We start from the raw sequence: 27,668 nt of genomic DNA on the forward strand, positions 1-27,668 counted from the left end.
TGGAGGATTTGGGACTGTTAGGGATGAACCTACATGTACATGCCAATGTCCACGTGAACCAGCTGATGGAACCATGACTACTTTGTTCAACAACGTAATTACTTACTTGTCCTAATCCTGTGGGGATTGACCATCATGCTATTATTTTCCAAATCAAGAGCAATAAAATTCAGCCACCTACTAGATCCATATGAGACAGTTTTATCTTTTAAACAAAAATCATCAAATATCTTGAACATTTTAACACTTACATGTAGCTTTGTCTGGCCCCATGGGACATTTTACTTCTTCCAAGTGATGTGCCAACTTCATATACTTGAAGGTTCAGGCACATTGAAATGAATGAGAAGTAGTTTCAGTTTTAGAGGTGGGAGGAAAACCCCAGAGACATTTTCTGGGTAAAACTCACAGAACCAGGTTGGGACTAAAAACCCAATCCACATATGGACTGAGCCGGGATTCGAACCCAGACCACAGAGGAGAGGTGGAAAGCAAGGAAAGAACCACTGGGATGAGATTGACCAATGATCAAAATAGCTGAAAACAGCCAAAAAAAGGCATAAAGAAGCTGACCTGTGAAAATGTCCTATACTTTTGTACACAGCGAGGAAAAAAAACCTGAAATCAGCTAAAATGCTGAGAAATCTCATCCCTGGAACCACTGCTGTGACTCCCTTTTTATGAACAGTATGCTTGACATTAAGTCTTCCTGGGATGGGTTTTCTAGATTTGACACTGCAGTTTGATGCAATTCCATGCAAGCAATATCACTTGAGATGATCCAGTTTCTAGATTATAACAACCACATTACAGGTATGGCCTTTAAACATGTTAAAAACACAAGGCTTCAAGCTTGCCAAGTAAACTGGTCCTGAAGAGCATTGACACGTACACGATACAGGTGAAAAAAGATATCTCTTAATGTTTCCTATACCTGACATGCTGGCCAGCTTTTTTATTGTGAGAACAGTAACAAAAATGCTTCTTTTCCTTTGTTCGTAGCCAAGCAGAAGTGACAATATTCAATTGACAAATTGATACACTTTACGATTTTCCTGACCTTGTACAGGGATTCTCCTGACAACTTATTTACCTCTCTTAACCACTACCAGCCGGGGACTCCGAAATCGGAGCCGTATGGTTTATATGTGTGGCTGGGGTCTCCGAACTCGGACAAAGGAAACAGGGCCCTGTAACAAAAGACCGTACTCCGAACAAAAGACCAGGCTGCTGGGCATTACCGGCATTTTTCACTCTCAAAAAAGTGGTGATAATCCAGCGTTCTTTTGAAACCGTATACCAGGGTTTGGGGTATTTAGAGCAAGCGGATTACCACCAGGGACAAAAGCTCTCCACCACCGCAGCGATGAGCCACACAGCACCGCTGCATGCTAATTTGGCCCCTATTGAAAAGAGGTCAGCAGTGCACTGAGCCAGGTTCGTGAACAAAAGACAGTTGTATAACACCGCACAATCTGGGCTCTGTTTACAAGGCTGCAGGCCTGGCTGAAATATTCGGGTGTCAATGAAGGTCACCTGTCAACTTAGAGTAGTGCCTGAAGATTACTCTGTGTGGCTATAAACGACTGTTAAATGGAATGATGAATTGTTGATGGATTTTGAAAACGGAAAAAATGATAGTCATGCCGGCCCAGCATCCTCAACATTGAAAAATGCCCCGGCACGAAGTGGTTAAAGCCATATCACCCTGTGGAAATTTTTGGGCATCTCCCGTCCCTCGTCAGGTGTGAATGCTTGAATGTGTCCTTGAAGAATAATCCGACGTGCATTGTGTTTCCCTCAATGAGCCGCGATGCGCGGGACCCCCGGGCACACGTCGATGCGCTGCCAATCCCATGGAAACCAGGGTCTTCCATTTTTCATCCTTCAGCTCCCTATGGTTGTCCGTTCACTCCTCCTTTCTGTTTATTTCAGGTTTAAGTTCTTTAATATACGCTGATTCCATTACCTACCTGAGCATCGCGTCACCGGGGCAATTGTTCAATATTTTTACCTCAACTTCTTGAGACTGCCCCTCATGTTTCTTTTGCATGTGTTAGTGCAATGCTGATGATTTCCCCTCGCATGTTCCTGAACCCTCTCACCCAGTGACCAAGCCGTTTCCCCAATGTATCTCTCATCACATCCTTTGAATGTTAACTGGTATACTGGTACCTCCATCCTCGCTTGTTGGTCCGAGCACTTCCAAAGTCTCTTCAGTGCTAACCCCACCGTACAGGATGCTGTCATCCATCGTGTTCCTCCGCTCCCACTCAAAGTGGAGCTCGACGATCCACCCACCCTCAAGGAGAAGATTGAAGCCAAAGAACAACTCAAGAGTCGCAAAGCAGCAATCTGGAAGCATGGAGGCCCGACGCTCAGCGACAAGCTTCACGATCTTCTTGTCTGCTGCTGGGAGCAGGGCAAGGTGCTGCAAGATCTTTGTGATGCTGTCATCATAACACTGTATAAGAACAAGGATGAAAAGTCTGACTGCTCCAACTACCGGGGAATCACCCAACTCTCCATTGCTAGCAAAGTACTTGCCAGGGTCCTGCTCAACAGGCTCGTTCCAACCATCGCCGAGGAAAACCTCCCTCAGAGCCACGACAGACATGGTGTTCATTCTCTGCCAACTCCAGGATATGACATGACAATCTTAATGACTTGCATTGTATGCATCTCTCACAAATCAAATGTTTTAATCTTTGGAAAAGAACTAATATCACCCCAGTTTCTAAATCTGGAGACAAGGGTTTGATTTGCAATAACTATCCAACTGCACTTACCTTGGTAGTTTGTAAAATCATGGAAACCATTATAGCCCATGCTATAATATCCCATTAAGTGGAAACCAATGCTGGATGACATTTCAAAAGCTACCTTGTCAACAGACGGAACACAAACATGTAATGACTTCACACTGCCATAGAAAATGCATATGTAAACAAAGCGTAATGTCATTATGCTATATGTACGTGAACGGGTCTATAAAATACTCCTGGCAATACCTTGGTGTGTATTAAGTCTTTCATATCTAGTTGTTACCAGTGAGTATTGTACAAAGGTGGCCTTTCTCCCTGGATTCCAGTGACATCAGGAGTACCTGAGGGTATTGTCTTAGGGCCGCTTTTGTTTAACTTGCTTATTAACAACCTTCCTTCATGCACTTCTTCGACTGATCTACTCAACTGCCCGAGTCTGGGTCTGAATGCTAGTTCTTCTGCAGTGGACACCTGGGAAAAGAACCCTTGCAGGCCGGCAGGAGCTTTACAATCAGGTCCTTCTACTCCAAGCGCCTCCAGTCCGTGCCGCTTGGAATCCATGAATAGCAGATGGTGCTACGTCTGTACCTGGATAACGGCTATGTTTGTATGATTAGTCTACTGTATGTGCATCAACCATGACGCATATGGATGAAACCAAAGAGCAGTTCTGATCATCCAACCTGGGAAAGAGTCATTGGCCACCATGGTGTTGGGAAAGACAACACAAACGTACACTCCTCCTGTCAACATGTATTCAGCACCAACTTGCCATCACTGATACCGCTGTTCCAATAGAATGAAAAATACAACACAACCTGAATGCATCCCGTGATCTTGTCAATGGCACCAAATTGACTTATTGTCAGACAGAGTGGCATCCATGGCATTCACCTTACCCAAGCAATGAGGGGAGCCATATGCTTCTCCGACCATCACTAGCTGCGGTTCAGAGTAGCCTTCACTTTCAAGCCATCTAGACGCGGGTCTGTGCTGCACCTGTGAAGAAACTTAACAGAGGTCAATGCCCACTGCCTTGCAGCTGCACTGCTTGATTTTGACCCTGCTCAATTCAAGACCATTGACAGTCACTAGGGCACAATAAGCACCGGGACTGGCTCAATGAAAATGGCAAGGCTGCTCTAGAACTGCTCTAGACAATCAACATCATGCTCACCTAATTTCTGAAGACACATCTCTCAGCGCCTAAAAAGCCCTATCACAGAGGAGCTGAGCAACCCTCCAACTGTCACTGAAGCCATAGAGCTATCAAGCAGATATCAAGCAGGAAAACACCTGGTGCCCCAATATCTTCGCTATTTGCGAAGAATTTAACATGAATATTCTTCACAAATGGTGCACTTTTCTTTAGAAAAATACTTTTCTGGGGAGTCTTTTCCTTCACGAAGATAACTGCTAATCGCAAATATTCAGCAGCCATTAATGGTGAGAGTCTACAACCGCAATTTCCAAAGTCATGTTCGCGAATGATATGAGAACTATCTGTGAAGACTTGGCAAACGATGCGCAATGGCACACAACTACCGAACATAAAAATTGCGAACAATACGTGAATGTACAGTATGAACGTGCTACTAACCAGGTCTTGAATTCCTGCATAGTTTTGGATTTGATCGGTATAGATTACAGATGTATGTCACAACCTATAGGTCTACCATTTTACAGAAGGCAAACATTTTATATGCTGCTTTTTTGCTTGGAGTGGCAGATGATTCCTTTTTCATCTTTTAACCCAAAAGTTGGCAAACCTAACCCATGCCCCCCGAACTTCCACATTTTGGCAACCCCATCTACTTTCATTTTGAAATGTTCCCCTCCTTCTCCAAACTCCACTGCAATAGATTTTATAAAGTATTCTCAATGACAATTCAAACTTTCCAAAAGACTGATTTTTTATCTATAAATGAGTTACATCGTTGAATTCTAACTGGAGTAATTGGGCCGGCACTGCCGATGGCCTCATATATACGACTATTTCAACTGGTCAATTGGTCTCCACACGGCATGTAACAAATTTTGCTATTGGATAAATTTTCATTGTAATTTCTGAGACATCCTCAAAGGAGGAGTATAGCGATTTGGGCTCGTCGGCCCACAGCACCCAGTGCTTGCTGCAGTGTTGTAGTTGAGACCATCACAAGACGAGACACAAGACCATGAAAAAGAACACGGACAAGACCAGTCACAAGTAAAAGGGTGAACAATGAAAAAGGAATGCTTTTCTTGCAGTTTATTTGAATAGCTTGTGACTTCAATTCAGACTGGAGGTCTTGTGCTGGTCGTGTGTGGTCTTTTAAAGGTCTTGAGTGGTTTCGATTACAACACTGGCTCACTGCACAACCTAAAAGTTGGCGACCCCAAATTATGGATCTGATGCTTACATGTATGACATGCGGACGATGTTTCTTGGAAGTTCGGTATAGCACTTGCCCTCTGCTTATTTTGGTGGTGTTTACCAATACTCAAAGCAGGCTGACTCGGTTGTCTTGACCCAGAAGAGTATGGGAAATTTCAGAAAATAATAAAAGACAGTCTGACCCCAATTCAAGTTTTTACCTCATGTACCTGTACAAATTTCAATAGTGTAATTTTTTATCCGTTTATATCTTACATTTTCAAATGAGACCTGTGAAACTATTCTGCCTGTTAAACTTTATTCATTCATTTTTTTTCTGCAAAGTAAAAGCTATTTTTTAACAAACCTTGGACCACGCCAAGCTCCGTAAAACACAAGCGAGGTCTTTGAATAAGCCTATTTACAATGGACATTATTAGCTACCGAAATCAGTCAACCTCCATACTTATGTGATAAATGATAATGATCGTCTTTTTCCATGTTGATTTTATTATTAGTGTTCATTGTTGTTTTACTCTGACACCATGTTGATTTTCGCTTCACAATACCATGTCTGTTGAAGTAGAGAACAAACAACACTGTTAGCATGACAGATAGCACTACAAGCATTTGTAAATTACATTGTATACGGACTGGTTGTTTTTAATATAGGTGGGCGGTGCTTCAAGGCAGAAAATGCCGGGCTTATGAACTCCAGTTTTGGGCTATTTTTCTGTCATGTAGCTCTTCCACTGCTATGCAAAAAGCAAGCATGTTACATTCCAAACCTGAATCATGCAAGTGGGTATGTACACGTACATGTACACACGTGGAGAGCAGGAGAGAGGTAGATTACTTCGTGAAGGAAAGTACACATTTATCAAATTTTGTATTTTCCTTCGTGGAGCATGTGCGAAATGACTTTTGTGAAGTAGTTTTCTGGTGTTTGCTTTAGTTGGATTTTCAAAGAGATTTGTTTCAACTAGTCCATAGTGTTTACAAGCTAACAAAGAAATAAAAGTGTAGTCTTCCACCATTGCACCAAGAACTGGAAAATTTCTGTATGCAGGGTTCGTTGTTAGAATTATCGGGTCCAGGAACCAGACTACCAATGCCCAAGTAAATCGCGGGACCATTCTGGAGTACCACACTATAATTTGCGTACGTGATTGGTAAAGTACGCGCACAGACGGCGAATGGGTCGTATACTTTAATGGTTGGTTGAACTACATGTATATACATATGGACAGGGCTGGTTTAATAATATTAATGTTTACGTTACATCGCCGGCCCCCTCAATTTTCACGTCTGCCTTCCGATTTTTTAAATATAACTGAAACTGTTGTTTTTCCATCAAGGTTGGAAGGCCGGACCAATCCATCGCCTAGGTACCGCTACATGCACTGCATGCATACAGCTTTTCAAACTCGTTAACACAGGGATGTGTATGTAATGACTTGAAGTCAGATGAAGTGCTCTAAACATGCATTACTTTTCTTTGTGAAGCACATTCGAAATGAAAGTCTTGTGAAATATTTAATGCATGCTAAGCTTTCTGACTGACAGCCGACAGTGCATGTCTTATGCACAGGCAAGGTCTGTGTGTATTTATGCAATGTGAACGTTTATGTACAATTTCCTGTACATCGTAGGCTATGCCTACAAAAATCCTCATTAGAAATAGAGCACAAGACAATTTTTGTTTCAAACATTTCCAGTTCTTGATGCAATGGTTGAAGACTGCACTTTTATTTCTGTGTTAGCTTGTAAACACTATGGACTAATTGAAACAAATCTCTTTGAAAATCCAACTAAAGCAAACACCAGAAAAATCCAGGGCATTGCCATGAGTACAGGTAAAATATCACCAAAATAAGGATAGCAAAGGGCAACTCGAGTACTAATTGAGTACCGTTTTCAGAGTACTCGTACTTGTACTTGGACGTCCAAATACTTGTACTTGAACTACAGTTCTTGTACTCGGGCTACAAAATACTCGGAACTCGACATCCAAAAATTGTTCTCGAGCATCAAAGTACTTGTACTCGATTAACAGTACTTGATAAAAAAATCCTTTCATTTACTTACCACCGCCGTTAAAATAAGGAACAAAAATATCAACTCCAATGACCAAATATTCAATACGGTTCTGACAAAGAGAAGGCCGAACGTGGAACCATTAACGTATACGACCCATTCGCCGTCTGTGCGCGTACTTAACCAATCACGTACACAAATTATATTGTGGTAATCCAGAATGGTCCCGCGATTTACTTGGGCATTGGTAGTCTGGTTCTTGGACCCGAAAATTCTAACAACGAACCCTGCATATAGAAAATCACAGGCATGTGAATAATTGAGTCTGGAAAATAGACTTCGCCACGCCGTGCACGTTGTGTCAACTGCTGCAACGCACGTGTAATTACCGTGACATTGCTAGCCAGATCACTTGTTCTTGTAGCCACGTCATCTGCATTCTGTGTTTCTTTTACAAAGTGGCAGGTCTTAGAGTCTCTAAATCAAGAGAAAACTACTTTTGAATTAGTACTTGTACTCGTACTCGGAATTAGAAGTACTTGTACTCGTACTTGGAAGTGCAAGTACTTGTACTCAGAAACCAGTACTTGTACTCGGCTGGCAAAGTAGTCGCCCTGTCTTTGTACTCAGCAGTCAAAGTACTCAGCAGCACTTGGTACTCGGAAAAAAGTACTCGACTACTGTTTGACCAAACTTCGGAGAACACCGTCCATGTCTGAAGCATGCATAGGATCCATCATTTGGGGTCGCCAGCTTTTAGGTTGTACAGCCAGCAGTGGGTGCATGGCCGACGAACCCAAATCGCTATACTCTTCCTTTACGGACATCTCAGAAATCACAAAGGAAAATTTATCCAACAGAAAATTTGTTTCGTGCCGTATGGACAAAAACTGATCAAATGAAGCGGTCGTTATATATATATATGGCCCTCGTCAGTGCCGGCCCAATTATTTCTGCTAAAATTCAACGATGTAACTCATTTCTAGAAAAAAAATCATTCTTTTGGAAGTTTGAATTGTCATTGAGAATACTTTATATAATCTATTGCTGTGGAGTTTAGGGGAGGAGGGAACATTTCAAAAGGAATGTAGACAGGGTTGCCAGAATGGGGAAGTTTGGAGGAGCATGGGTAAGGTTTGGGGATAAAAACCGAAAAATGGAATTGTCTGCTGTGCCAAGCGAAAAGCAGCACATAAAATGTTTGCCTTCTGTAAAATGGTAGACCTACTGGTTTGTGTTATACATCTGTAATCCATACTGATAAAATCCAAAACTATGCAGGAATTCAAGACCTGGTTAGTAGCACGTTCATACTGTACATTCACGTATCGTTTGCGATTTCACTGTTCGGTAGTTGTGTGCCATTGCGCATCATTCACGAAGTCTTCACAGATCATTTGCATATCATTCATGAACGGGGCATCGGAAATTATGGTTGTAGACTCTCTCTAATGATGGCCACCAAATATTTGCAATTTGGCAGTTATCTTCATGAAGGAAAGGGCTCCCAAGAAAAAGCATTTTTTAAAGAAAGGCACACTATTCAAGCAGGAAAGATCCTTGGTCATGTTCTCCTTGACGGTCTCACACACCACATCACTGACAACATACTTCCTGAGAGTCAGTGAGGGTTCCAAGTCCATTGTGTCACATCTGACATGATGTTCTCCCTCAGAATTCTTCTTACAAGGCCTTTGGTGATCAAAGTAAACATGTAATGCTTATTTGGCTTTTATTACATCATGATGTCATCAAAAATGATGATTTTTATTACACATTAGGGGTGCGAGTTTACAAGTGTTTTTGGAACCGGGAACCTGTTTCATATCAACACTGGGTACCCAGGTACCCTTAAAATATAAAGAACACATAACAAATGGCATTGCATGCAATCACAGCAGACCATGTGCCCAAAACAGGCTCTGTTTTTCGTACATAGGAAGCAGCACATTGTTTTCTAAACATTACAGGGAAATTTCCCTCACATTTTTACTGAATGAAATACATGTATTATCCTTAATTTGTAACAAAAGTAGCTGTCTGTCTCTGAACCAGAATTATGACCATGGGACTGGATTTTTCAGCAGTATAATGATTTTTCAGCAATTCTGCCCTTGACTGTTGAAATTCATATACATTTTAAAAGCATGGAATTTTTTTTATGGGTACCTGGCTAGAAAATATGGAACCGGGTTTTGATTTTGACAGGCTACCTAGAATAAGCCTAATACACATACCAGGCAGGCTCAAACAAAATTGAAATTAAAATTAATTTGAAATGACAGCATGAAGACATCATCAAGTTACTTTTGATCAACTTTAGCACTTGCTCAGGTGGGACTTGAACCTAACTGTTCCTGTGTAGTGTTGGGGTATTGAAGTGGGTCACTGCACTCCTGGTACAGAAAGTGCACTTTGAAACATTTAAAATTGCCCATGTTTTTCTAGACAACTGATAGGGATGCTCTACATGTATATGTAATTATGTCATGCTTTACATGTACATGTAATTATGTCATGCTTTACATGTACATGTAATTATGTCATGCTTTACATGTACATGTAATTATGTCATGCTTTACATGTACATGTAATTATGTCATGCTTTACATGTACATGTAATTATGTCATGCAGTGAAGACACTAGTTTCCCTGTTCAAATTGAGAACTCAAAATTTGCCCATACATGTAGAAGAGATGTTTGAAAAAGGGTTGCTCGCTGGATTATTGCCACATAAATGTACTTAAAAAGTAATGTACATGTAGGTTTGCAAAATATTGAAGAAAATTCCAAGTTATGTACAAACAAAAGCAACAGCACAACTTTCTTATTATAACCCCCACCCAATTAGGATACAGCCCGTAGTATTTATGACTATGCTTCCATTTGTAAGTTTTCCCTCTTAGTTTTCTTTCATTATATTCCATATTTCTTCTTTCAGCTTTGCTTTAGTAATTTTTCTGATTCTTTCCTGCTTGCTCCACAGGAAATATTGATTTCCTACTCTTGTTCTGTTGTTTATCCTCCTCACAGGAGAGGTGGAAGATGTCTTTTGTATTTTCTTCCTCTTAACTAGTGACAGGTGTGCCCTAACAATGGTTATTCAGGTTGTCAGCAGGATGCAGGTACACCAAATCACTGCTTGTGTTTTACACTTGACCAGAGCTGTGAAACCACAAGTCCATATTAAATGCCTTGCCTACCTGATCACTAAACGACCAATCAGGTGTAATGCTATATGTGATAAGTTTAAATTTAGCAAATGGGAGCTGAGTTGATCATGCGACTAGGTCATGATCTTGGAGCTGATTTGCCCCCAAGATTTGTTAACACCAGGCATTTCCTGCCACTATGCTGACCACATGCAACCATTTTGTCAACATACTGCTGTGCTACTGCATACTGAATCATCGATGGTGATAAGGGATTCTGAGCTCGTAATTCTCCAAACTTTCTTTTGCACAAGTGTTGGCTCTCTGTTTGAGAGAAATATCAAGCCAGCCGGCTGTTACCCTGAGCTGCCACCTGGGTCTACTAATACCAGGGGACTTTGGGTCTGTATCAAGGGATAAAGCACTCTCAGCCAAGCACCAAGCCTGGACCATTCAGGGAGACCAGGACTGTCTGGGCTGGGACTCACATGGAAGGCTGTGAGGGCATCTAGACTGGGGTTTCAGAGGAGGCTGCCACCTTTCGTGACCCGGCATAGCCATTGGTGGAGACTGATGCACCTTCTCTACCAAAGATTGCCCTAAGGGATGGGATAAAAAATACATTGACTGTTTGCAAGCATTCACACACGTTCCCTGCCATTCTGCATGCCCTCCTGTTCACCCCTGTTCCAAAGGGCACTTCGGAACACATTCCTACACCGTTCTCTGACATGAGTCATTGAGAGGGTATTCTTATGTTAATTGTCCATTCCTTTGCGTGCGAGATTGGCAGCATCACAACAAAGATGCGAAGAACATACAAGCTATTCCCAAGTTTGTTGTTAGCTATTAAATTGACAGGGTTTGGTCCGATAAGATTTATTAATCCTTCTTACGAACTTCTTATATTTTTATATATTCTTGCTTAAAATGTTACCAAGGATGAATATGAAAAAGCCTGCCTAGTCAAATTTTACTGTTCAAGGATAAGTTAATATTTTGGCAAGCTGTATGCTGTATGGAATAAAAAATATTAACATAGTCGGCATGGCATCAAGTTTGATGGAAGTGCAAATCGTGGGAGGTCCAGATTTTGAGAAAGAAATACAGATACGTGAAAGGTTAATATTTTTGACAGCATGAATACATGTTCCGATGTGGGGGAAAAACCAAATGGTCCAGGTTTGCCATGGGGGGGAGCACTGGGCCAGGTTTGTCGAGAGGTTGGGGGCATAATACATGTATTTTTGATGTGCTTACTAGAAATAAAAATACTGATAAGATGACGTGGAGGCCCAGTTTTTGAAAACGATGAAATGCTAAGATGAGAAGGAACAAGACTTCTGGCAAATTTGAAGCTTTGGAAAAATAATGTTTATACAGTAGGACATGGGAAACAATAAAAGGCCACGGGTGGTCCAGGTTTGGGACAGAGTTGAAATACTGAGATGGGAAGGAAATATATTTTTGACATCTGAAGTTTGAAATAAAAATTTTGATTATTCGATAGGTCCAAAAAAATAGAAGCCCAAATATGGTCCAGGTTTAGATGAAGATGAAATGATGAGAGGGGAAGAGCAAGATTTTCGACATAAGAATAATGATTATTCGGTGGGGAAGGGGAAAAAGGAACCCCATGTTGTCCAGGTCTAGATGCAGAAATGCTGAGATGCGAAATAAATAACTTCTGGCAGGTCAGAGGCTCGGAATAAAAAATGTGCGGTGGTGCACAATAAAAACCACATGTGGTCTAGGTTTGGATTGAAAAGAAATGTTGTGGAAGGGGACAAATTAATATTTTTGAGGGGGTTGGTTGCTTTGAATAAAAAAATGTGTGGTGGTGTATGGAAAAAAACCCTCATGGCCCAAGTTTGGATAGAGAAATGACAAGGTGGAAAGAATTCATATTTTTAGTGGAATAAAAAAATGTGCGGTGGAGTGGGGAAACATAAAAACCCTCATGGCCCAGGTTTGGATAAATGCTGAGGTGGGGAAGATATCTGTTGGCAGGTTTGGTGCTCCAAATTAAAAAGGGCGGTGGCGCAAGGAAAAAAATAAAAACCACATGTGGCATAGAGTTGGATAGAAAAAATGATGTGGAGGGAAGAATTGATATTTTTGGCGGGTTGGTTGCTCTGAATAAAAAAATGAGCGGATGTGCAGGGGAAAAATAAAAAACCCTGATGGCCCAGATTTGGACAGAGAAATGCTGAGATGGGGAAAATAAAAACCACATGTAGTCCAAATTTGGATAGAAAAGAAATGATAAAGTGGACAGGACTAAAATTTTTGGTGGGTTGAATGTGCTGAGGAAAAAAGAAATGAAAAGAAAAAAGAAATGCCGAGGTTTTGGCGATGGGTCGGGGAAAAAAATAAAAACACATGTGGTCTACGTTTGGATACAAAAAATGTTGAGGAATAAAGAATCTGTTTATTTGGCGGGTTGGGTGCTCAGAATGAAAAAAAAAATGCGGTGGTGCAGGGAAAAAATAAAAACCCTCATGATCCACGTTTGAACAGAGAAATGCCCAGGTGGGGAAGAACTTGGCCAGGAAAACAAAAGCCACACGAGGTCCACAGTTTTGATAAAGAAATGCCGAGGGGGGCTGTCAATCAGAAGCCGCAACCAAAAAAGTCTGCCAGAAAATTTAAATTTTTAATACGTGACAGTCTGTCAGCTGTCAATCTTTGGTTGGATGAAACTTCTTAGAGAATCTATTTGGAATACACTCCTACTTTTATTCCCTTTCTAATTTTTTTGTTTTGGTCTGAACTATGATGAATGGCCTGTGAAATATTCCCATGAAAACGGGTCTTACAAAAGTATTTTTTTGGAAATTTACTTTTCTGTCGAGGTACATGACTGGTGTATTGTATTAAAGTACCACCACCTATGATTACATTCCGTGATTTCCCCATTGATGCCAGTGGTGCACAGCCACATTGAATGTAAAAAAAAGGAACTAGCATTAGGCAGACACTCGTCGTCTGAATTATCGCCACAAACCCTAGCTGCTTCTGGATATTTCTGAATGAAAACCTTTCCATGAAAGTAAGTTTGTGAGGCACAAAGACCTGTTGGATTGTTTCTAAAATTGCAAAGGCAGGAATATTTTCCGGTGGAGGTGCTCCGATTAAAAATCTTTAAAAAAAAACACAGCCAGTCAGGGCTGAGAACGTTTTTGCCCAGGTTTCTATGAAAAAACATTGAAGTGGGTAGAGTAAAATTCGTGTAGGTGATACGGTGATATAAACCTGGAATGAAAATAATAATATGATTGGAAGCGCTCAAAATCCTACCCCTAATTCTAATCTGAAGAATGGTGCCACCGTAAGCACTAATGTTTTTTCTTCAAGTTGGGTAGGCAGGCTACATATACTGAATGAAAATAATGGTGCAATTGGGCGGTGCAGAAACCCTAAAGGCTCCACAGATGTTTCTACTCGTTAACAAACACCCTGTCTCAAAACTTTATTGAAATTTACGTGTATCTTTTTTTGTTGATAAGAATCCAGGCACTGTTTTGTGGAATGTGGTGCTTAACGGAGTGTGCACTATTTCAGAGAATTAAAAATAAATGCATTACCCAGAAGACCAGCCCAACATTTAACTTTCCCTGCCGTTCACTGTTTGCCAAGAAGTTTATTTCCATACCAAGGACAGTTGTTAGTACACCATTTCTGTTTCAGGGACATTTTCTTCGCATACGTTTTGTGCCACCATGGGTGCCACAGACATCTTGCTGTGTGCACAGACCATGGCAGGCCTTTTGTTGTATAGAGGACTGTGAGGGGAAAAGAGGGCCGTTCTCTCGCGTGCCAACTAGAAGTAGCTCAAACAAAAGAATGCGTTCTAGGCATTCGCTTACGTGCAAATGGTCAATGTATTTTTGATTCCACGCCTACATCTGAGTATATGTACCCTGTGAACTCTTGCATTGACACTGAGAGCTTGGACTGATATCGACAGTTCCCATGATCATTTTTAACTGGGCCCTTCCACAATTTTCTGTCTTTGGCTTTATATGTATTCTTTTATCTTTTAAATATGCCTACATTGTAATAATGGTTTGAGTACTTTGAAAATGATTGTTCTGCATCTGTGAATTTTATCCCTCTTGATTTTGTTGATTTGTTTTTCATCCATGCAATAAAGCAGAGTGAAGGATGATGCTCATGAACTTTGACCAGAGTTGTCACTTTTATTCCAAAAGGAGTTGATCTACCTGGTAATAGTTGGTTCCTGCATTTGGAAGTGACTTTTGGGTTAGATTATGAATATGGCAATTTCCATTAAAAACCAAAAATGCTTTTCAGCTATTATTCTTGGTCCACGCTCGAGCGAACACGGTGAAAGAAGGCAGACCCTGGCTCTTGTATATATTGTAATTGGTCTTTGTGTAGCCCAGAAATGAAACCACTGAATTTGCATCATAATCACCAGCTTCACAATAGTGTCCACTTTAAAAAGAGGCAACAGGAATGTGGAAGCGCGAGTAGAGCCGCATGCCACCAAACAATAAGCCTTTTCACCATGTAATTCAAAGCATGCAGAGCACGCAGGGCCACAAACCGAGAATTTGCGGTTTTGCAGGTGGCCTTCGTGGCCAAGCGAGGCTGGAATTCTTGGAGTCGGCTTTCGGGAAGAAATTCCCGTCGTTAAGGGGTTAAATAGCAAAACACACAATGAAAATAAGGTTAATTGAAATACAAAGGTGTCTTTCCATGTGTTGTACTAAATAGAATTTGTTTCATATACTGTACATGAAGACTCTTAAACCCCACAGCCACTGAGCTAGTCCGTGTTCCACTGTACCACTCACTACATGTACATGTGCTTGCAGCTGACAAGTTTGAGTAGAATCTCACGGTAGAATCCTAGGTGCCAGAGAGCAGTTTACCTGTCTTCCTCAGTGAAATGCTGGCTCCTCTTGCCATGAAACTGCTCCCTTGATTTCAAGTTCCTTCCATTATTTCTTTTGCTACACTTAAGTCGTGATTTCCTGAACAGAAAGCAAACCAAAACAAAACAAAAATGCCCAATATGCAGAATGTGTTAACAGTCTCAAACTAAAATTCTGAGGAAACCTTTTTATTATTTTCTGGTATTTCTCATGTTTGCCACTTGCAATAGTCCAGACTAAGAGCTTTTACTGCGGTCACTGTTAGAGTGATGCCTACACTTACAGTATTGCATGAATTTGTGGAGAAGGCCTGTAGTGCAGAAGCAACCTAGAAAACAGAATGCAGTGGCATATATAAGGTGAGAGTTGGTAGGGCACCTCCCGAGGCACAGTTTTCAGGGGGGTACTGAAAGCTGATGAACATCAGCTTGTACAAGCAGGTTGTATGTTTCAAATTCAATTGGGGAAGGGCACAGACCTCTCCACCCCCTTCCCCCCGTGATGGAATGCCCTCCTTCAAATATCTAAATATGGCCCCTGTACTTGCCTTCCAAATGAGCTTTTAGATATTACATTTTGAGTACGTGGAACCCCTTATACCCCACCAAATGTCCAATTGTCACAAAATGTGCCCCTAGCATCATGAAAGACCCATGTAGAAGTGCACTCATTCTCGTCTCATTTTACAAGTGAAGAGCTACTGGTACATGTACATGTAGAAAATTCCAAAACAGATTTTCTGAGTCTAATACTTCTTGTATGTCATGAATAATGTGCTCCTGAGCCTTACCTTAGGGTACTGAAGTCACATGATTTAGCATGAGAACTGATTGTTGAGTCTTGATAGTTAATGGAGACTTCTGGTAATGACAAAGTTGGTTCAACTGGTAGAATTGGAACAACACTTGTAGGAACACAAACTTCACTATGTTGGTGGACTTCTACATTTCTCATTCTCTGAAGATCACTATCAGCACGTCTTGTCACAGCATTCTGTTCCATGGGCGCTGGGGATATACAATTCTGGGAGATAGACCTCAATTCTTGAGTGTGCTGAATCATTCTCTCACAAAATGGTTGATATGAATCAGTTTGGAGTCCTGACTTGCTGTCACTGAAAATTAGCTCATTGGAATATTTTCCAAGAGTACATGTCCATGAAGGTTGGATATGGCTTCCACTCTCAGAAGCATCTGCACTGAGTTCACTTGTAGTAGGCTGCTCCATGTGTTTTGTCAAATTTATCTCTGGTGACAAATAATTTGTACTCCCTATAATAAATGGGTGTTGTCTCATTTATTCAGACATGATAACAGTGATTTGCTTTCCAAACGTCATATAATGGGACACCTTATTTAACCTTTGTTGCAGACAGAGTAACCAAAAACTCTGTTGCAGATGGGGTAACCAATTTGTATCAGCCCTGCAAATACCATGCTAGGGCAAAACAGTTTAAAGATCGGTGAATGCTTCTGTACAGGAAGATTGCAGGGGCTGGCTTGGCACCTCAGGGTTGTTGGATAAGCACGGATCTGCTTACCAACTAATTTCTGCGCAGGACTCCAGTTTGGCTGACTATGGTACTGATGTACATGTATACTTTGACGAATCTGTCAAATGAAAGAATTTAAAAACTTTATAAACAGTTGATTACATGTGGATGCATGGAGCAACAGTATGCACTTTTACCCTTTTATTAGTGACACATGAGCATTCAAGATTCAAAACTGGCTCATTACAGAATATGCTGGCACTCGCATGATCCACATGCCTACTGTGTAGGACATACTACCCAATAAGCAGTCCAATAATTCCGGCCATCGCCATCTGTCCACTGCCAATCCCTACTGCCAATACCCCATTCAGTTCATGCCATTCCATTGTGGATAGACCTCTATATGCCAAACAATGCATGTAACCATTGTTTGGCATGCACAAAGGTTTTATCCACTACGAACACAGGTCAAGGGTTCCCCCTCATTTTCTCTGTTTTCTCAGAATGACGCAATCAACATTCAGAATTCGCATCTTGCATGGACAGAAAAAAGCCCTTTTAAGCTTGTTATAGTTGAGCTCTCAAGACAAATGACACTGCATTCGCTTGGATGCCTCCACATTTATTTGAACAGATAAAATTAGAGAAAACATGTTTTCCTTAGCGTGCTCTTTAAAGCAACCCTGCGCTGGTTCATGCTGTGCAAAAGAATACGTAATGGAAATGTGGAAACCAGTTTATACAAATAACATTGTTACACTACACTGGCTGTACAAGCACACAACCCTAAACCAGTCTGTAAATCTCAATCCCCTTCTCTGCTGCATTTTGGAAAGTGTTGATGTTAATGTGGAAGCTGACACTGTTGACTAGCATGATGAGTGGCCTCTCTTTGCCTGCATACTGATCAAAGTGATCTACATGTATAAACTTCGTAAAGGGGGGTCATCCATCCCTTGTCAGTGTACTCTCCATGTGCCCCTCTTGATGCACCAACAAGAGGATCATACCCAGAGAACTTTTTCTTTGAGAATACAATGAAGGAGGGCATGAGAGTACCCTCAGCATTTGCGCAATACAAGACAGTGAACCTATTTCTGACGGAGCCACCTGATAGATGAGGAACTGGATGAGTAAGCACTTCTGGTGCAACAACTTTTAAGTACTTATTCCAAACAGTGAAACTTGTTTCGTCGGCATTCCACACTCTGTGTGGCTGATCCAACAGATCTCTGTCAAACATAAATTTTACGTACTTCTCAAACCAGTCATCCATCTGACCTGAAGTTACTTTGGCTCTGGATGACTCTGGGGTAGATTCATATATAAGTAAAAGGCCTTGTCTGGCAATAAATGAGTAGTACCACTTGTAGCCTGGTCTGTTATTACGGAACACAGTTTTTCTCTTTTCCTGATTTTAATCTTTGCACCAGATCCATGATATCTGATGGACTCAATCCCATTCCCTTCGAGACCATCTGAGAAACGAAATTTGCAGTAGTCTTCTCTTCTTCAGGTTTGAGAACAGGAGAGGGTCCGTTTCGGCGATTAACTTCAACATGAACTCTTAATCTCCTGTACAAGACAAAGTAACCTATGCCATATTTTTCAGCAGCTTTATTGATGTCACACTTTGATCCTTGTATCTCGGTTATTGCCTGTTTCACCACTTGCTGTTTCTTAGGTGACATGTGATAACCATGATAATATTTCGTCTTTGATTTTGATGCTGGTGCTGCTGCTGGAGTGCACTTTTTACCTATGTGCAAAACAGGATTTTTGCTTACCTTCGGCATTGTCTGTACAGTAAAGAAATGAAATGAAAAGCACTGACAATAAAGATCAAATCCATTGTTAGTTTCTGAGAGATCCTTAAATGTAGAGTGGATTGGAATTGTTTTAATACAACAAAATAAAATGGTGATACATTAAATGTTTGAAACTGTCCACGTCCAACTGTTAGATGCTGTCCTCAAACAGAAACCCAGAGTCGAACTCGTGACTTTGTTTTTCCCTGTGGTATCAATGTAGGAAGACTTAAACACACAAATGCTTGAAATAAGTTAATCTTCAATAGCACAATAATAAACAAGAACTTACAGAATTGTTAAGGTGCAAGTACCCTGTGTTACATTTCGGTAGGAGTTGATACTGTAGGCCAGCTCTCAGAGAATGCACATTTTGGAAAATTAAAATTTATAGCCTAATTTTAATGAGAAAAGTGGAGTATTTAAACTTCTTTGTTTTTTCAAATAGAATGTTTCAAACCCTGAAAAATATCTTTTGAAATTTACAAAGCGAGACTGCTAATAGGAATAGTTACTCATAGTAGGAAAACCTGTAAAATCTTGAGATAGTAGCCTAGGCTGACCTCTCTTAATCTTTTTAAACTAGTCCAGTTTCTTTGGTAGGCTTAGTCTCTGGGGATCCTGGAAGTTAACAATAAAAAATTCAAAATGCGTGTCTGCATGTGTAAACCTGTTCTTTCTTGATTTTGTTTAAAAAACCTCTACATGTACCATTCATCCCCTCTCCCAATTTTTAACTTTTTCCTATTCCCAAAAAAAATGCGTTTTGCCAATTTTCAAAAGTCACCAGTTCACATAGGGAAGTAAAAGTTATTTTTTTTACCAATTCTGTTATCTACTAAATTATTGTGTTAGGCACATGAAGTGCATAGAAGAAATGACAGAGGAGATCCGTACCAAGCGGCTTTGGTCTACACAGATCATGGTTTATTTCCTGGTGTAAAACTCACTTTTATGCAGTTTGAGGAATTGGACAAAAATCTGGTATTTACTTTCCCAAAGAAGACATGCAAGATAATATACAATTCATATTTCCACGTTACAATTATTGGTACATGTAGTTTCTGATAATAATTTGGTCGATGGTTTAAAACAATTTGCCGTGACGATCATCCCGCAGAACAACGAACACAACACTGCGTTCAATGCAAATGCGCACTGCGCCGCTGTTGTAAATGCTGTACGGACGACTCATGGTTGTGTGCGTGCGCAACATTTTTACTGGGGTCTCCTTAAAATGAATATTTATCTTATGTGACCTTAGTGAGGTTGGCGCATGGGGAATTCATTCATAAAAACTGCTCGTGTCTGATGAATTTTAATCTAGAAGGAAGGTTTTAACCAATAAGAGTTCACCAAATATATCGTCTGCCGATTCATTAAAGACAGGCAAAAACCTGCAGTGAAAGAACCGCGAATTCGAGGAGAATTTGTGGACACTTTCGCTCCATAACATGACGCTTGGTGTGTGAAAAAAGAAGTTTTGCGGGGTGTTTCCCACCACGAAGATCACTTATTTATACAAGTATGGATATAATAACTACATGTAAGTTTGCTTCTATAAAATAGCAGCTTTTCAAATGGGCAATATGTGTGGTTTTTTATAAAACGGTGGGATTCCCCAGCGAGTATTACGACAAAATGTACGAGAAATGAATACTCACATGTACGCATAGTGCATTACTCTGCGTACGTGCACATGTATATAGGGCTATACACATGTATACAACGGGCATCCCTAAAACCCGAATTCCGTAGTTCACAATATTTACACTAAAAACGGGAAAGGGAGGGAAGGTTCCTTCACCACATTTGATCCATATTGTGGGGTTTTCTAAAAAAAAAAGGTACCAATGAAAAATATTTGTTTCAAAGGAATTTTTATTATCAGAAAAATATAAGGCCTAGGCCTCAATATTTGCATGAAGCTTACACTTTATTTATAAAACTCTAGGCCTAGATACTATCATCTTAAATCAAACATTACAATAAACAATTTGTCCACTATAGATTCAAAGTTTTACATGTCAATATTTAATTCATTGTTAGACCTGCCCCTATGTCAATGACAAACAAATTTCTCTTGATGCTTAATTTTTTTTATAATTGAGTCTCTGCATTCCTTCCTCCATTGTCTCATCAGCATGGAGCAATAGTCACAAAGAAATTGAAAGTATATTGAAATTGAAAGTATACCTCAAAAAGTGCCTTTTACACCAAAATGGAACAGGTGCTATGTAATCCCCAATGTTTGCTCCATCTATAATGTTGAAAATGCCGTACTTCGCGACAATTGATCAGTTTGAAATACATGTACATACCTATGATGATCAATCCAAATTGCTTACTCGCCTTTGTGTGTAACTGTGTCCTGATGAGTATATCATTGCTGACCCGTTGAAATTGCAGTCAAAAAAGTCATAAAAGAAGGATAAAAATGTCCTGGAAAACCTTGAAAATCAATCTCTTCATAAACAGAAGAAACTCCAATAACAGCAGCAAATGTACACTGATTTTGGGAGATAAATTAAATAAACTAAACACTAAACTAAAATAGCATCACTAATCTCACAGACTGGCTGCCATGTTTGAATGACATTTGTGACCTTTATTCATGATTAGTTTCTTTGAAAAAGATAAAATTGCACAATGTAGGCCTATTCATATCGCAGTTTGAATGACCTTTTGCAACGGTCGTGCGTGCTGTCCAGCCATCACAAGAGGGCGTTTTATCAAACTCTTTAGGTTCCACATGCCCACAACCGTATGCAGCGATGATTACAGCGGTGACTGCCGCAGAAGCGCTGTCAGCCAACGACAGTTGTGACTCGTGGCTGGTTTTTCTAAATTTGCATTGGATGTTTGGTAAACAAAATATATTTTTACTGAAATAAGTTTATAACCAGAGTCGTTGGCGACTCCATATTTTTGAAATCAAAGACTTTTTTTTTTTATTTTGCGGAAATGGACAATTTGCGGAACTGGACAATCAACTGTACCATGAGACTGTCTGTCTATAAATCTTATATTGCATTCTCTTTTATGTATGGTTGATGTACCTAATAATAATAATACTGTAATAATACCTAATATTAGGGACAACTTGACCCAGCAATGCCTGGGAACGACTTGACTCAATACCAATATGGGGCAGCGTGGACATCCAGGATTCTCGCAAAATGACAGGTACTGCGCTGGTGAAAAGAGCGACCTTGGATCAAGTTATACAATCTTTTCTTTGATCTGTGCGTACGCGTGCACTCGTTGCAGTTGTTTTCATTGGCGGGGTGAGATTGCTACCCGCATTTTTTGTGAAACATCCCGGATGTCCGCGCTGCCCCATACACTGACAGTGGTACTCTGGCAGATATCAATCTCAAATATGGATTATACAGTTGAACGTTGTTAATGAGAGGTCCTTAGGACTTGGCAAGTCACCTTGTTATCACACTAATAGGAACCATGTATTAAAACTATTATAGTATCAGGAACGAAAACAATGAAAAACAAAGGCTTAGGCCTGGGTCAATTTAAGACCTAAAAATAAGCAGAATATTATTAGCAGTGCTCTTATCATGCTTATTAAATTTAATGAAATCATGGAGGTTCGACTGTACTCCATCGCCATTTTGTTCAAATTAAAGCCTCAATTTTTAGTTTTACATGTACAGTACGTGATGTATACTCACCAATCTCTATCTTTGGCTTCGCACGATACGTAGCTCTGCGGCCTTTGATAAAGCCTTTATCACGTTGATCGGGCGCGCGGCCCGGCTGCATATGGGACCCATTATGGTGCATACTATGGTGGCCCTGAACGGACATAAAAATTCACAATTATTTTTAAACGTTAATTAGCTCCAGTGGACTCGCCACTCACTTCTACGCAGGGCCCCTTCAGCTTGGGGTTCTTACAATAAGATAATGCCATAATCGGGGGGGGGGATTCATAGAAATATTTCTATTCATCCCAAATTTTGGACTGGTAGTTTCTAGTTCGGGGTACTTCTTTCACAAAAAGCCCCAAATTCCGGGCCTATTTTTGATAGAAGCGGGCGGCTGCAAGAGCTGAGCGCATAGAGTGCTGTTATTTTGGGGGTATCTTCGGGAAAGGCGAATAAAAAAAATCACGTGGCTAACCCCCATAAAAATGGAACGAAAAGTGATCTCCTGGACATAATCTTGAATTTCCAGTGAAAAAAAACGGAGGCCAACCTGTTCCCGAGAGTCAACAGGCGGCGCTATTATAATTCGGTCTAATTTTGTTGTTTTCTATGGGCGCGTGTTGGTGTAGTGTAGACTTGATTCAAGTCAGGACATCTGTGACGTCTTCGTTTATGCTTCGGATAGGCCTACACATCGAGACCTCGTGCCGTTACTTTAATACTCAGATTGTGTCCACTTATTACTATGAATTCAGTTCAGAAATCCCGACTTGACAAATCTGCCAACCGTTTGTACACAGCGAATGGAGTAGTGGGGGGATATCACACCAACCCCTCTTTTCCTACTTCCAAACCAACTGGGACATCCCCCAAAACTCGTGACCCAAGGCTGGCGCGACCTCAACGCGACCCTAACTTTACTGTCGCGGCGTCTTCAAACACACAAAAGGGGGGATTCCCCCGGGACTTTCCACCACAGGAAAAAAATAGCTCTACTCTGGAAGTGTCGGGAAAATTTAGATAAAATTGAAATTAAAAAATATAAAAAACATGATAAACCATAAAACAAACGTGAATTGTTATTTCTGCCAAGACATGAGAAATTCAATTGACTTGATAGATTCTTACGATTGCCTGCGCTGTTTAAATTCCGACCGTTTGTTTCAATGCATCGATTGCAAAGAATGTCACGATTGTCACAAATGCAAGGACTGCACTAAATGTAATAATTGCTCTACTTGCGACGATTGCGGCGGGAGTATAAATTGCGTATATTGTTTAAATTCATACGACTGCCAAAATTCAAATGCCTTGGATGGACAGTTGCGAAGACTGTTATGATTGCGGTGATTGTATAGAGTGTTTTGGTTGCACCGCTTGCACCTGCTGCGTAAATTGTATGGAGTTGGAAGGAATGGATCACGTGGTGCTCATAGACGGCAAGCATAAAAGCTGCGGTACATGCGAGAAAACGATTCATTGCCCGATTCTGCGACCAAACTCGATTATGATTTATACGAAATTGGTTTAATAATTGAATACGACGTCGACGTTGAAGATTTAATTAAAGTAGAAATTCCACCCGAGTTAATAGACGCGGCTGATTAAAAATGAAAAAAATTTTGGCAAAGCCGGAAATCAGAACCATCTGAACCCAAATACATATATATATCGTAACGGGCGAGCACGAGCGACTTAATGCCCGCAATAGCGATCCCAATATTAACTCTGGGCCCTTTGACGTAAGCAAATTAATCATTTCAAATCCCGTGATTAAAGAAGGCATTCACGTAAGTCAATGCTGCTCTCCCATTTATTATTCCCACGAAGGCGTACAAAAGCGCCTACTAATTATGATGCCAGACACGGCTTGTTACAGCATAATCAATTTGAGGCAAAATAAATTGCAGCTTCAAATAATTCATCACCACGGGAAATTGGAGGCTCTTGTCACTAAGTGGGTCAGTAGTGTTCACTTGCGGTTGCTGGCACGGTGATTTAATGCCTCGAACTAGTTACTGGCGTGACCTTAAAAATGTTAGTGGCACTGGAGAGAGTTACTCCCGGTCACTTTTGCTTGAGCAGCCGTAGCGTTTGGTTGGAAAACAGAAAATCTGTCTGTTTTGCAAAAGCAATTTTGTTAGTTATGCCTCGCACCAATTCCAAGCGGCGGGCTCCTTCTGGGCCGACGGATGGAGCGAAGCGTTCTCAGGGGCGGCCGCGCAAGTCTTCCCGTCAAGATGCGTCGGTGGTCGCGGCCCTTGCAGGGTCTAGTGCACCGCAGCTTGCATCGCCCGGTCCGAATACCACTATTATACCGTTGGCTACTGTCGGAATGATTCCAGAGAGTGCAAGTGTTGAGTCTACCCATGCAACACCAGCGCCCGCTACCATCAGTCGGCCTGGAGGGAGTTCGGGGCAACTTTGGAGCCGGGTATTAAGTCCCCTGTTGCTACTCCTTTTGAATTAGCCCCGCAACCTTCCAGTTTCACGCCCGTGGTGTCGGGAACTTCAGCTCCAAGCACATTGTCAATTACCTCCTCTCCCGATTCGAATATGGCATTAACTAGCGTCTGTGACGATCTCGCGCCGCGATTCCTCAACATCTAAAAGACAAAATTTGAAGGGGGCAGTACGTAGAATTCGGAACTTTGTTGAAGTCGTCGCGCGGCACAGGTTTGGATAATTCCTTTGACGAGACGCTTTTTACAATCAGGTCCAATGAGTCCCCACTTTGGCAGATTCGTCCCCATAAGCAGGCTCCGCGTATTACGTCTATCGAGTAGTGGACGTCGGCGTTTCTAGTTTTTGCATCTGTGTATTTGATGCGACATCCTACCCACGCTCGTTCCTTACTGAAGTAGGCAGACGCTATTCGATCTGCGGCATTTCGACATGTGGGGTATGGTTGGCGCGAGTACGACATCCAGTTTCGATTGCGCCAGGCGCGTGTGCCGTCGTGCTCTTTGGCAAATATTGATGCCGAACTTTGGCTGGTGCTGCTTGGTGCTTCCGTTTCGCACCACCATAATTTTCGTCTGTACAAGCAACGCGAGCGTGCCCCTCCCCCACTGCCGCCAATCCCTGGCCCGATTTCGGGCCTGGTCGGCGCCCAGTTGCCGGGGTTGGTCAACCTACATGTAACGACTTCAACCGCGGTCAGTGCAATCGCCCCTTGTGTCACTTTACGCATCGCTGCTCCACCTGCAGGGTATTTCGCCACCCTGCAACCTGTTGTCGGGGAAACTCACAGTCTCGCGTCACAGCACGGGTGCCGGCAGCTGGCATCAACACCGGTAAAAATAAGTAGTATGCTCCCTTTTTACGGGCTTACCCTAACACTCAGGATTCCTGCATTTTGCAAGAAGGTTTTTTGCGCGCTTTCCGGGTAGGCTATTCAGGTCCCAGGCTTAGTACTTCTGCTTGTAATTCTGCATTTGCTCGCAAACATCCCAACATTCTGCAGTCAAAAATTGATCGTGAAGTTGCTTTGGGTCGCGTTGCTGGCTAATTTTTGTCCCAGCCTCTTCCTCATTTCCGTTGTTCACCTATGGGCCAGGTGCCCAAACAGACTCCGGGTGAATTTCGGTTAATCCATAATTTGTCGTCCCCTATCGGCAAATCGGTGAATGATTTCATTGATTCCGCAGACACTACCGTTTCATACACGAGTTTTGATGAGGCGATAACTATGATCACAGGTTTACCACGCAGTGCCCTGATGGCTAAGTCGGATATTAAGTCGGCCTTTCGTTTACTTCTTGTCCATCCAAGCGATTTTGATTTGCTTGGTTTTTCCCATAACGGCAAATTTTATTTCGATAAATGCATGCCTATGGGCTGTGGTATAGCCTGCGTACTGTACTCGTAAGGTGGCCGAAATATTGTACATTATCTGGATGATTTCCTGTTCGTTGGGGCTAGTCATGCCGAGTTTGCGCGTTCCCTTCAATCTTTCAGAGTAGTTTGACAGCGATTTGGGGTACCCATCGAGGAAGAAAAAACAAAGGTCCAGCTGCGAACCTCACGTTCCTGGGTTTAGCGATCAATACGGTTGCACGACAGTTTAAAATCCCGACTGATAAGCAAGTTGCTTTACAAAATACGATTGTTAGTATGCTCGATCAGAAGAAAATCACGCTGCGCAATCTTCAGTCCCTGCTAGGTCGTCTTAATTTTGTTTGTAAGACCTGGTAGGGCCTTTCTCCGTCGTTTGCATGATCTAGCTAGGGGTATCTCTAAACCTCATCACAAAATTCGCATCACTTCAGGTGCACGAGCAGACTTGCTGGCGTGGCAGCAGTTTTTGCCACATTTCAGCGGAACGATAATGTTTCCGGATTCCGTATGGTACAATAGTGACCAATTGCACATGTACACTGATGCTTCTGCTGAAATTGGTTTTGGGGCTTACTTTGCTGCGCATTGGGGTCAAGGGAAGTGGCCCCAGCCTGCTTGGAGTTGTTCCCATTGTGCTAGCGGTCTAGCAGTGGGCTGTCCCATTGCATAATAAACGCGTGATATTTTGGTGCGACAATCAGGCTGTAGTTAGTGTCATCAACAGGCAAACGTTTAAATGTCACTAAATGATGCGTTTGGTGCGTCGCCTCATAGTGACATGTCTCACATATAATATCCAGTTTCGATTTCAGCATGTTCCAGGCCTGGATAATGGCATTGCTGATGCTCTTTCACGTTTTCAGATGACCAGATTTCGTCATCTCGCACCCGCTGGAGACCGCGATATGACCCCCTCGCCCGACAACCTGTGGAGTGTCTTCGGTTAGAGGTCCAGAGTCTTTTGCATGACGAGGCGGCCCCCGCACGAACTTGTCTTATCAGAGGGCTTGGCATCTTTTTCAATGGTTTAGTCAAACCCATGGTTTCGACGCCGCGCACTCCCCCTCCCTGCTTGATATAGTTCGATTTATTGCATTTTTGTCGGTATCTGGGTATGCCCCCACAACGATTACCTCTTACGTCTCGGAGGCTTCCTCCAATTTGCAGTTAATGAGTTATCCTGATTTAACTAAGCATTTTCTGGTCAAACGTTTACTGGAGGGATGTCGTAAGCGTAGAAGTCGTTGCGATCGGCGGCGCCCTATCACTTATGATATTTCATGTCATATGGTCCCAGCCTTGCAGGCCGTTTGCTCGAGTAATTTCGAGGCTCGGCTTTTCCGAGTGGCTTTCTTACTTGCGTTAATTGGGTTCCTTCACATTGGGGAATTTACTGCCCAATCCCACCAATCTTCTCGCCCGTTGTGTCGGTCTGGTGTTACCGTCAAAGACTCCCCTTTAAGGATCAAACTTATCCTACGTCACTCGAAAACAGATCAATATGGCCATGGTTATGTAGTTTCCATCCCAGCAGCGCATAGCCGGCACGACATTGTGTGCCCCGTCTGGGTGACTTTGTCCTATCTTGCCTGTTCCACATCCCCCCATGGCCCGTTTTTGTCACATTTCGATGGGCGTCCTGTCA

The 27,668-nt window shown here is 41.8% G+C and overlaps 2 protein-coding genes across 8 annotated transcripts in view; both read right to left on the reverse strand.

Moving 5' to 3' along the window:
• Positions 1-22,331, reverse strand: part of LOC110987564 (uncharacterized) — a 28,444-nt gene extending 6,113 nt beyond the window's left edge. The window contains exons 1-5 of one of the 7 annotated variants that reach the window (XM_087141466.1): positions 22,208-22,331; positions 16,756-16,825; positions 16,006-16,238; positions 15,499-15,543; positions 15,213-15,314 (exon numbers count right to left, since the gene is read on the reverse strand). In XM_087141466.1, the coding sequence (XP_086997592.1) occupies positions 15,213-15,314; positions 15,499-15,543; positions 16,006-16,217 (359 nt within the window). In that variant the 5' untranslated portion in view covers positions 16,218-16,238; positions 16,756-16,825; positions 22,208-22,331. The other 6 variants (XM_087141464.1, XM_087141467.1, XM_087141465.1 and 3 more) reach the window with 6 other exon arrangements.
• The window catches only part of LOC147798012 (uncharacterized), a 30,354-nt gene continuing 24,893 nt past the window's right edge, over positions 22,208-27,668 (reverse strand). The window contains exon 6 of the mRNA XM_087141470.1: positions 22,208-22,331. The gene's annotated coding sequence lies outside the window, so the exon portion shown is untranslated. The remainder of the gene's footprint in view (positions 22,332-27,668) is intronic.

The sequence above is a fragment of the Acanthaster planci genome, linkage group LG09 (assembly GCF_054643075.1).
Source record: "Acanthaster planci isolate LZ-2023a linkage group LG09, COTS_SCS, whole genome shotgun sequence".
In the NCBI taxonomy this organism is placed as follows: Eukaryota; Metazoa; Echinodermata; class Asteroidea; order Valvatida; family Acanthasteridae; genus Acanthaster; species Acanthaster planci.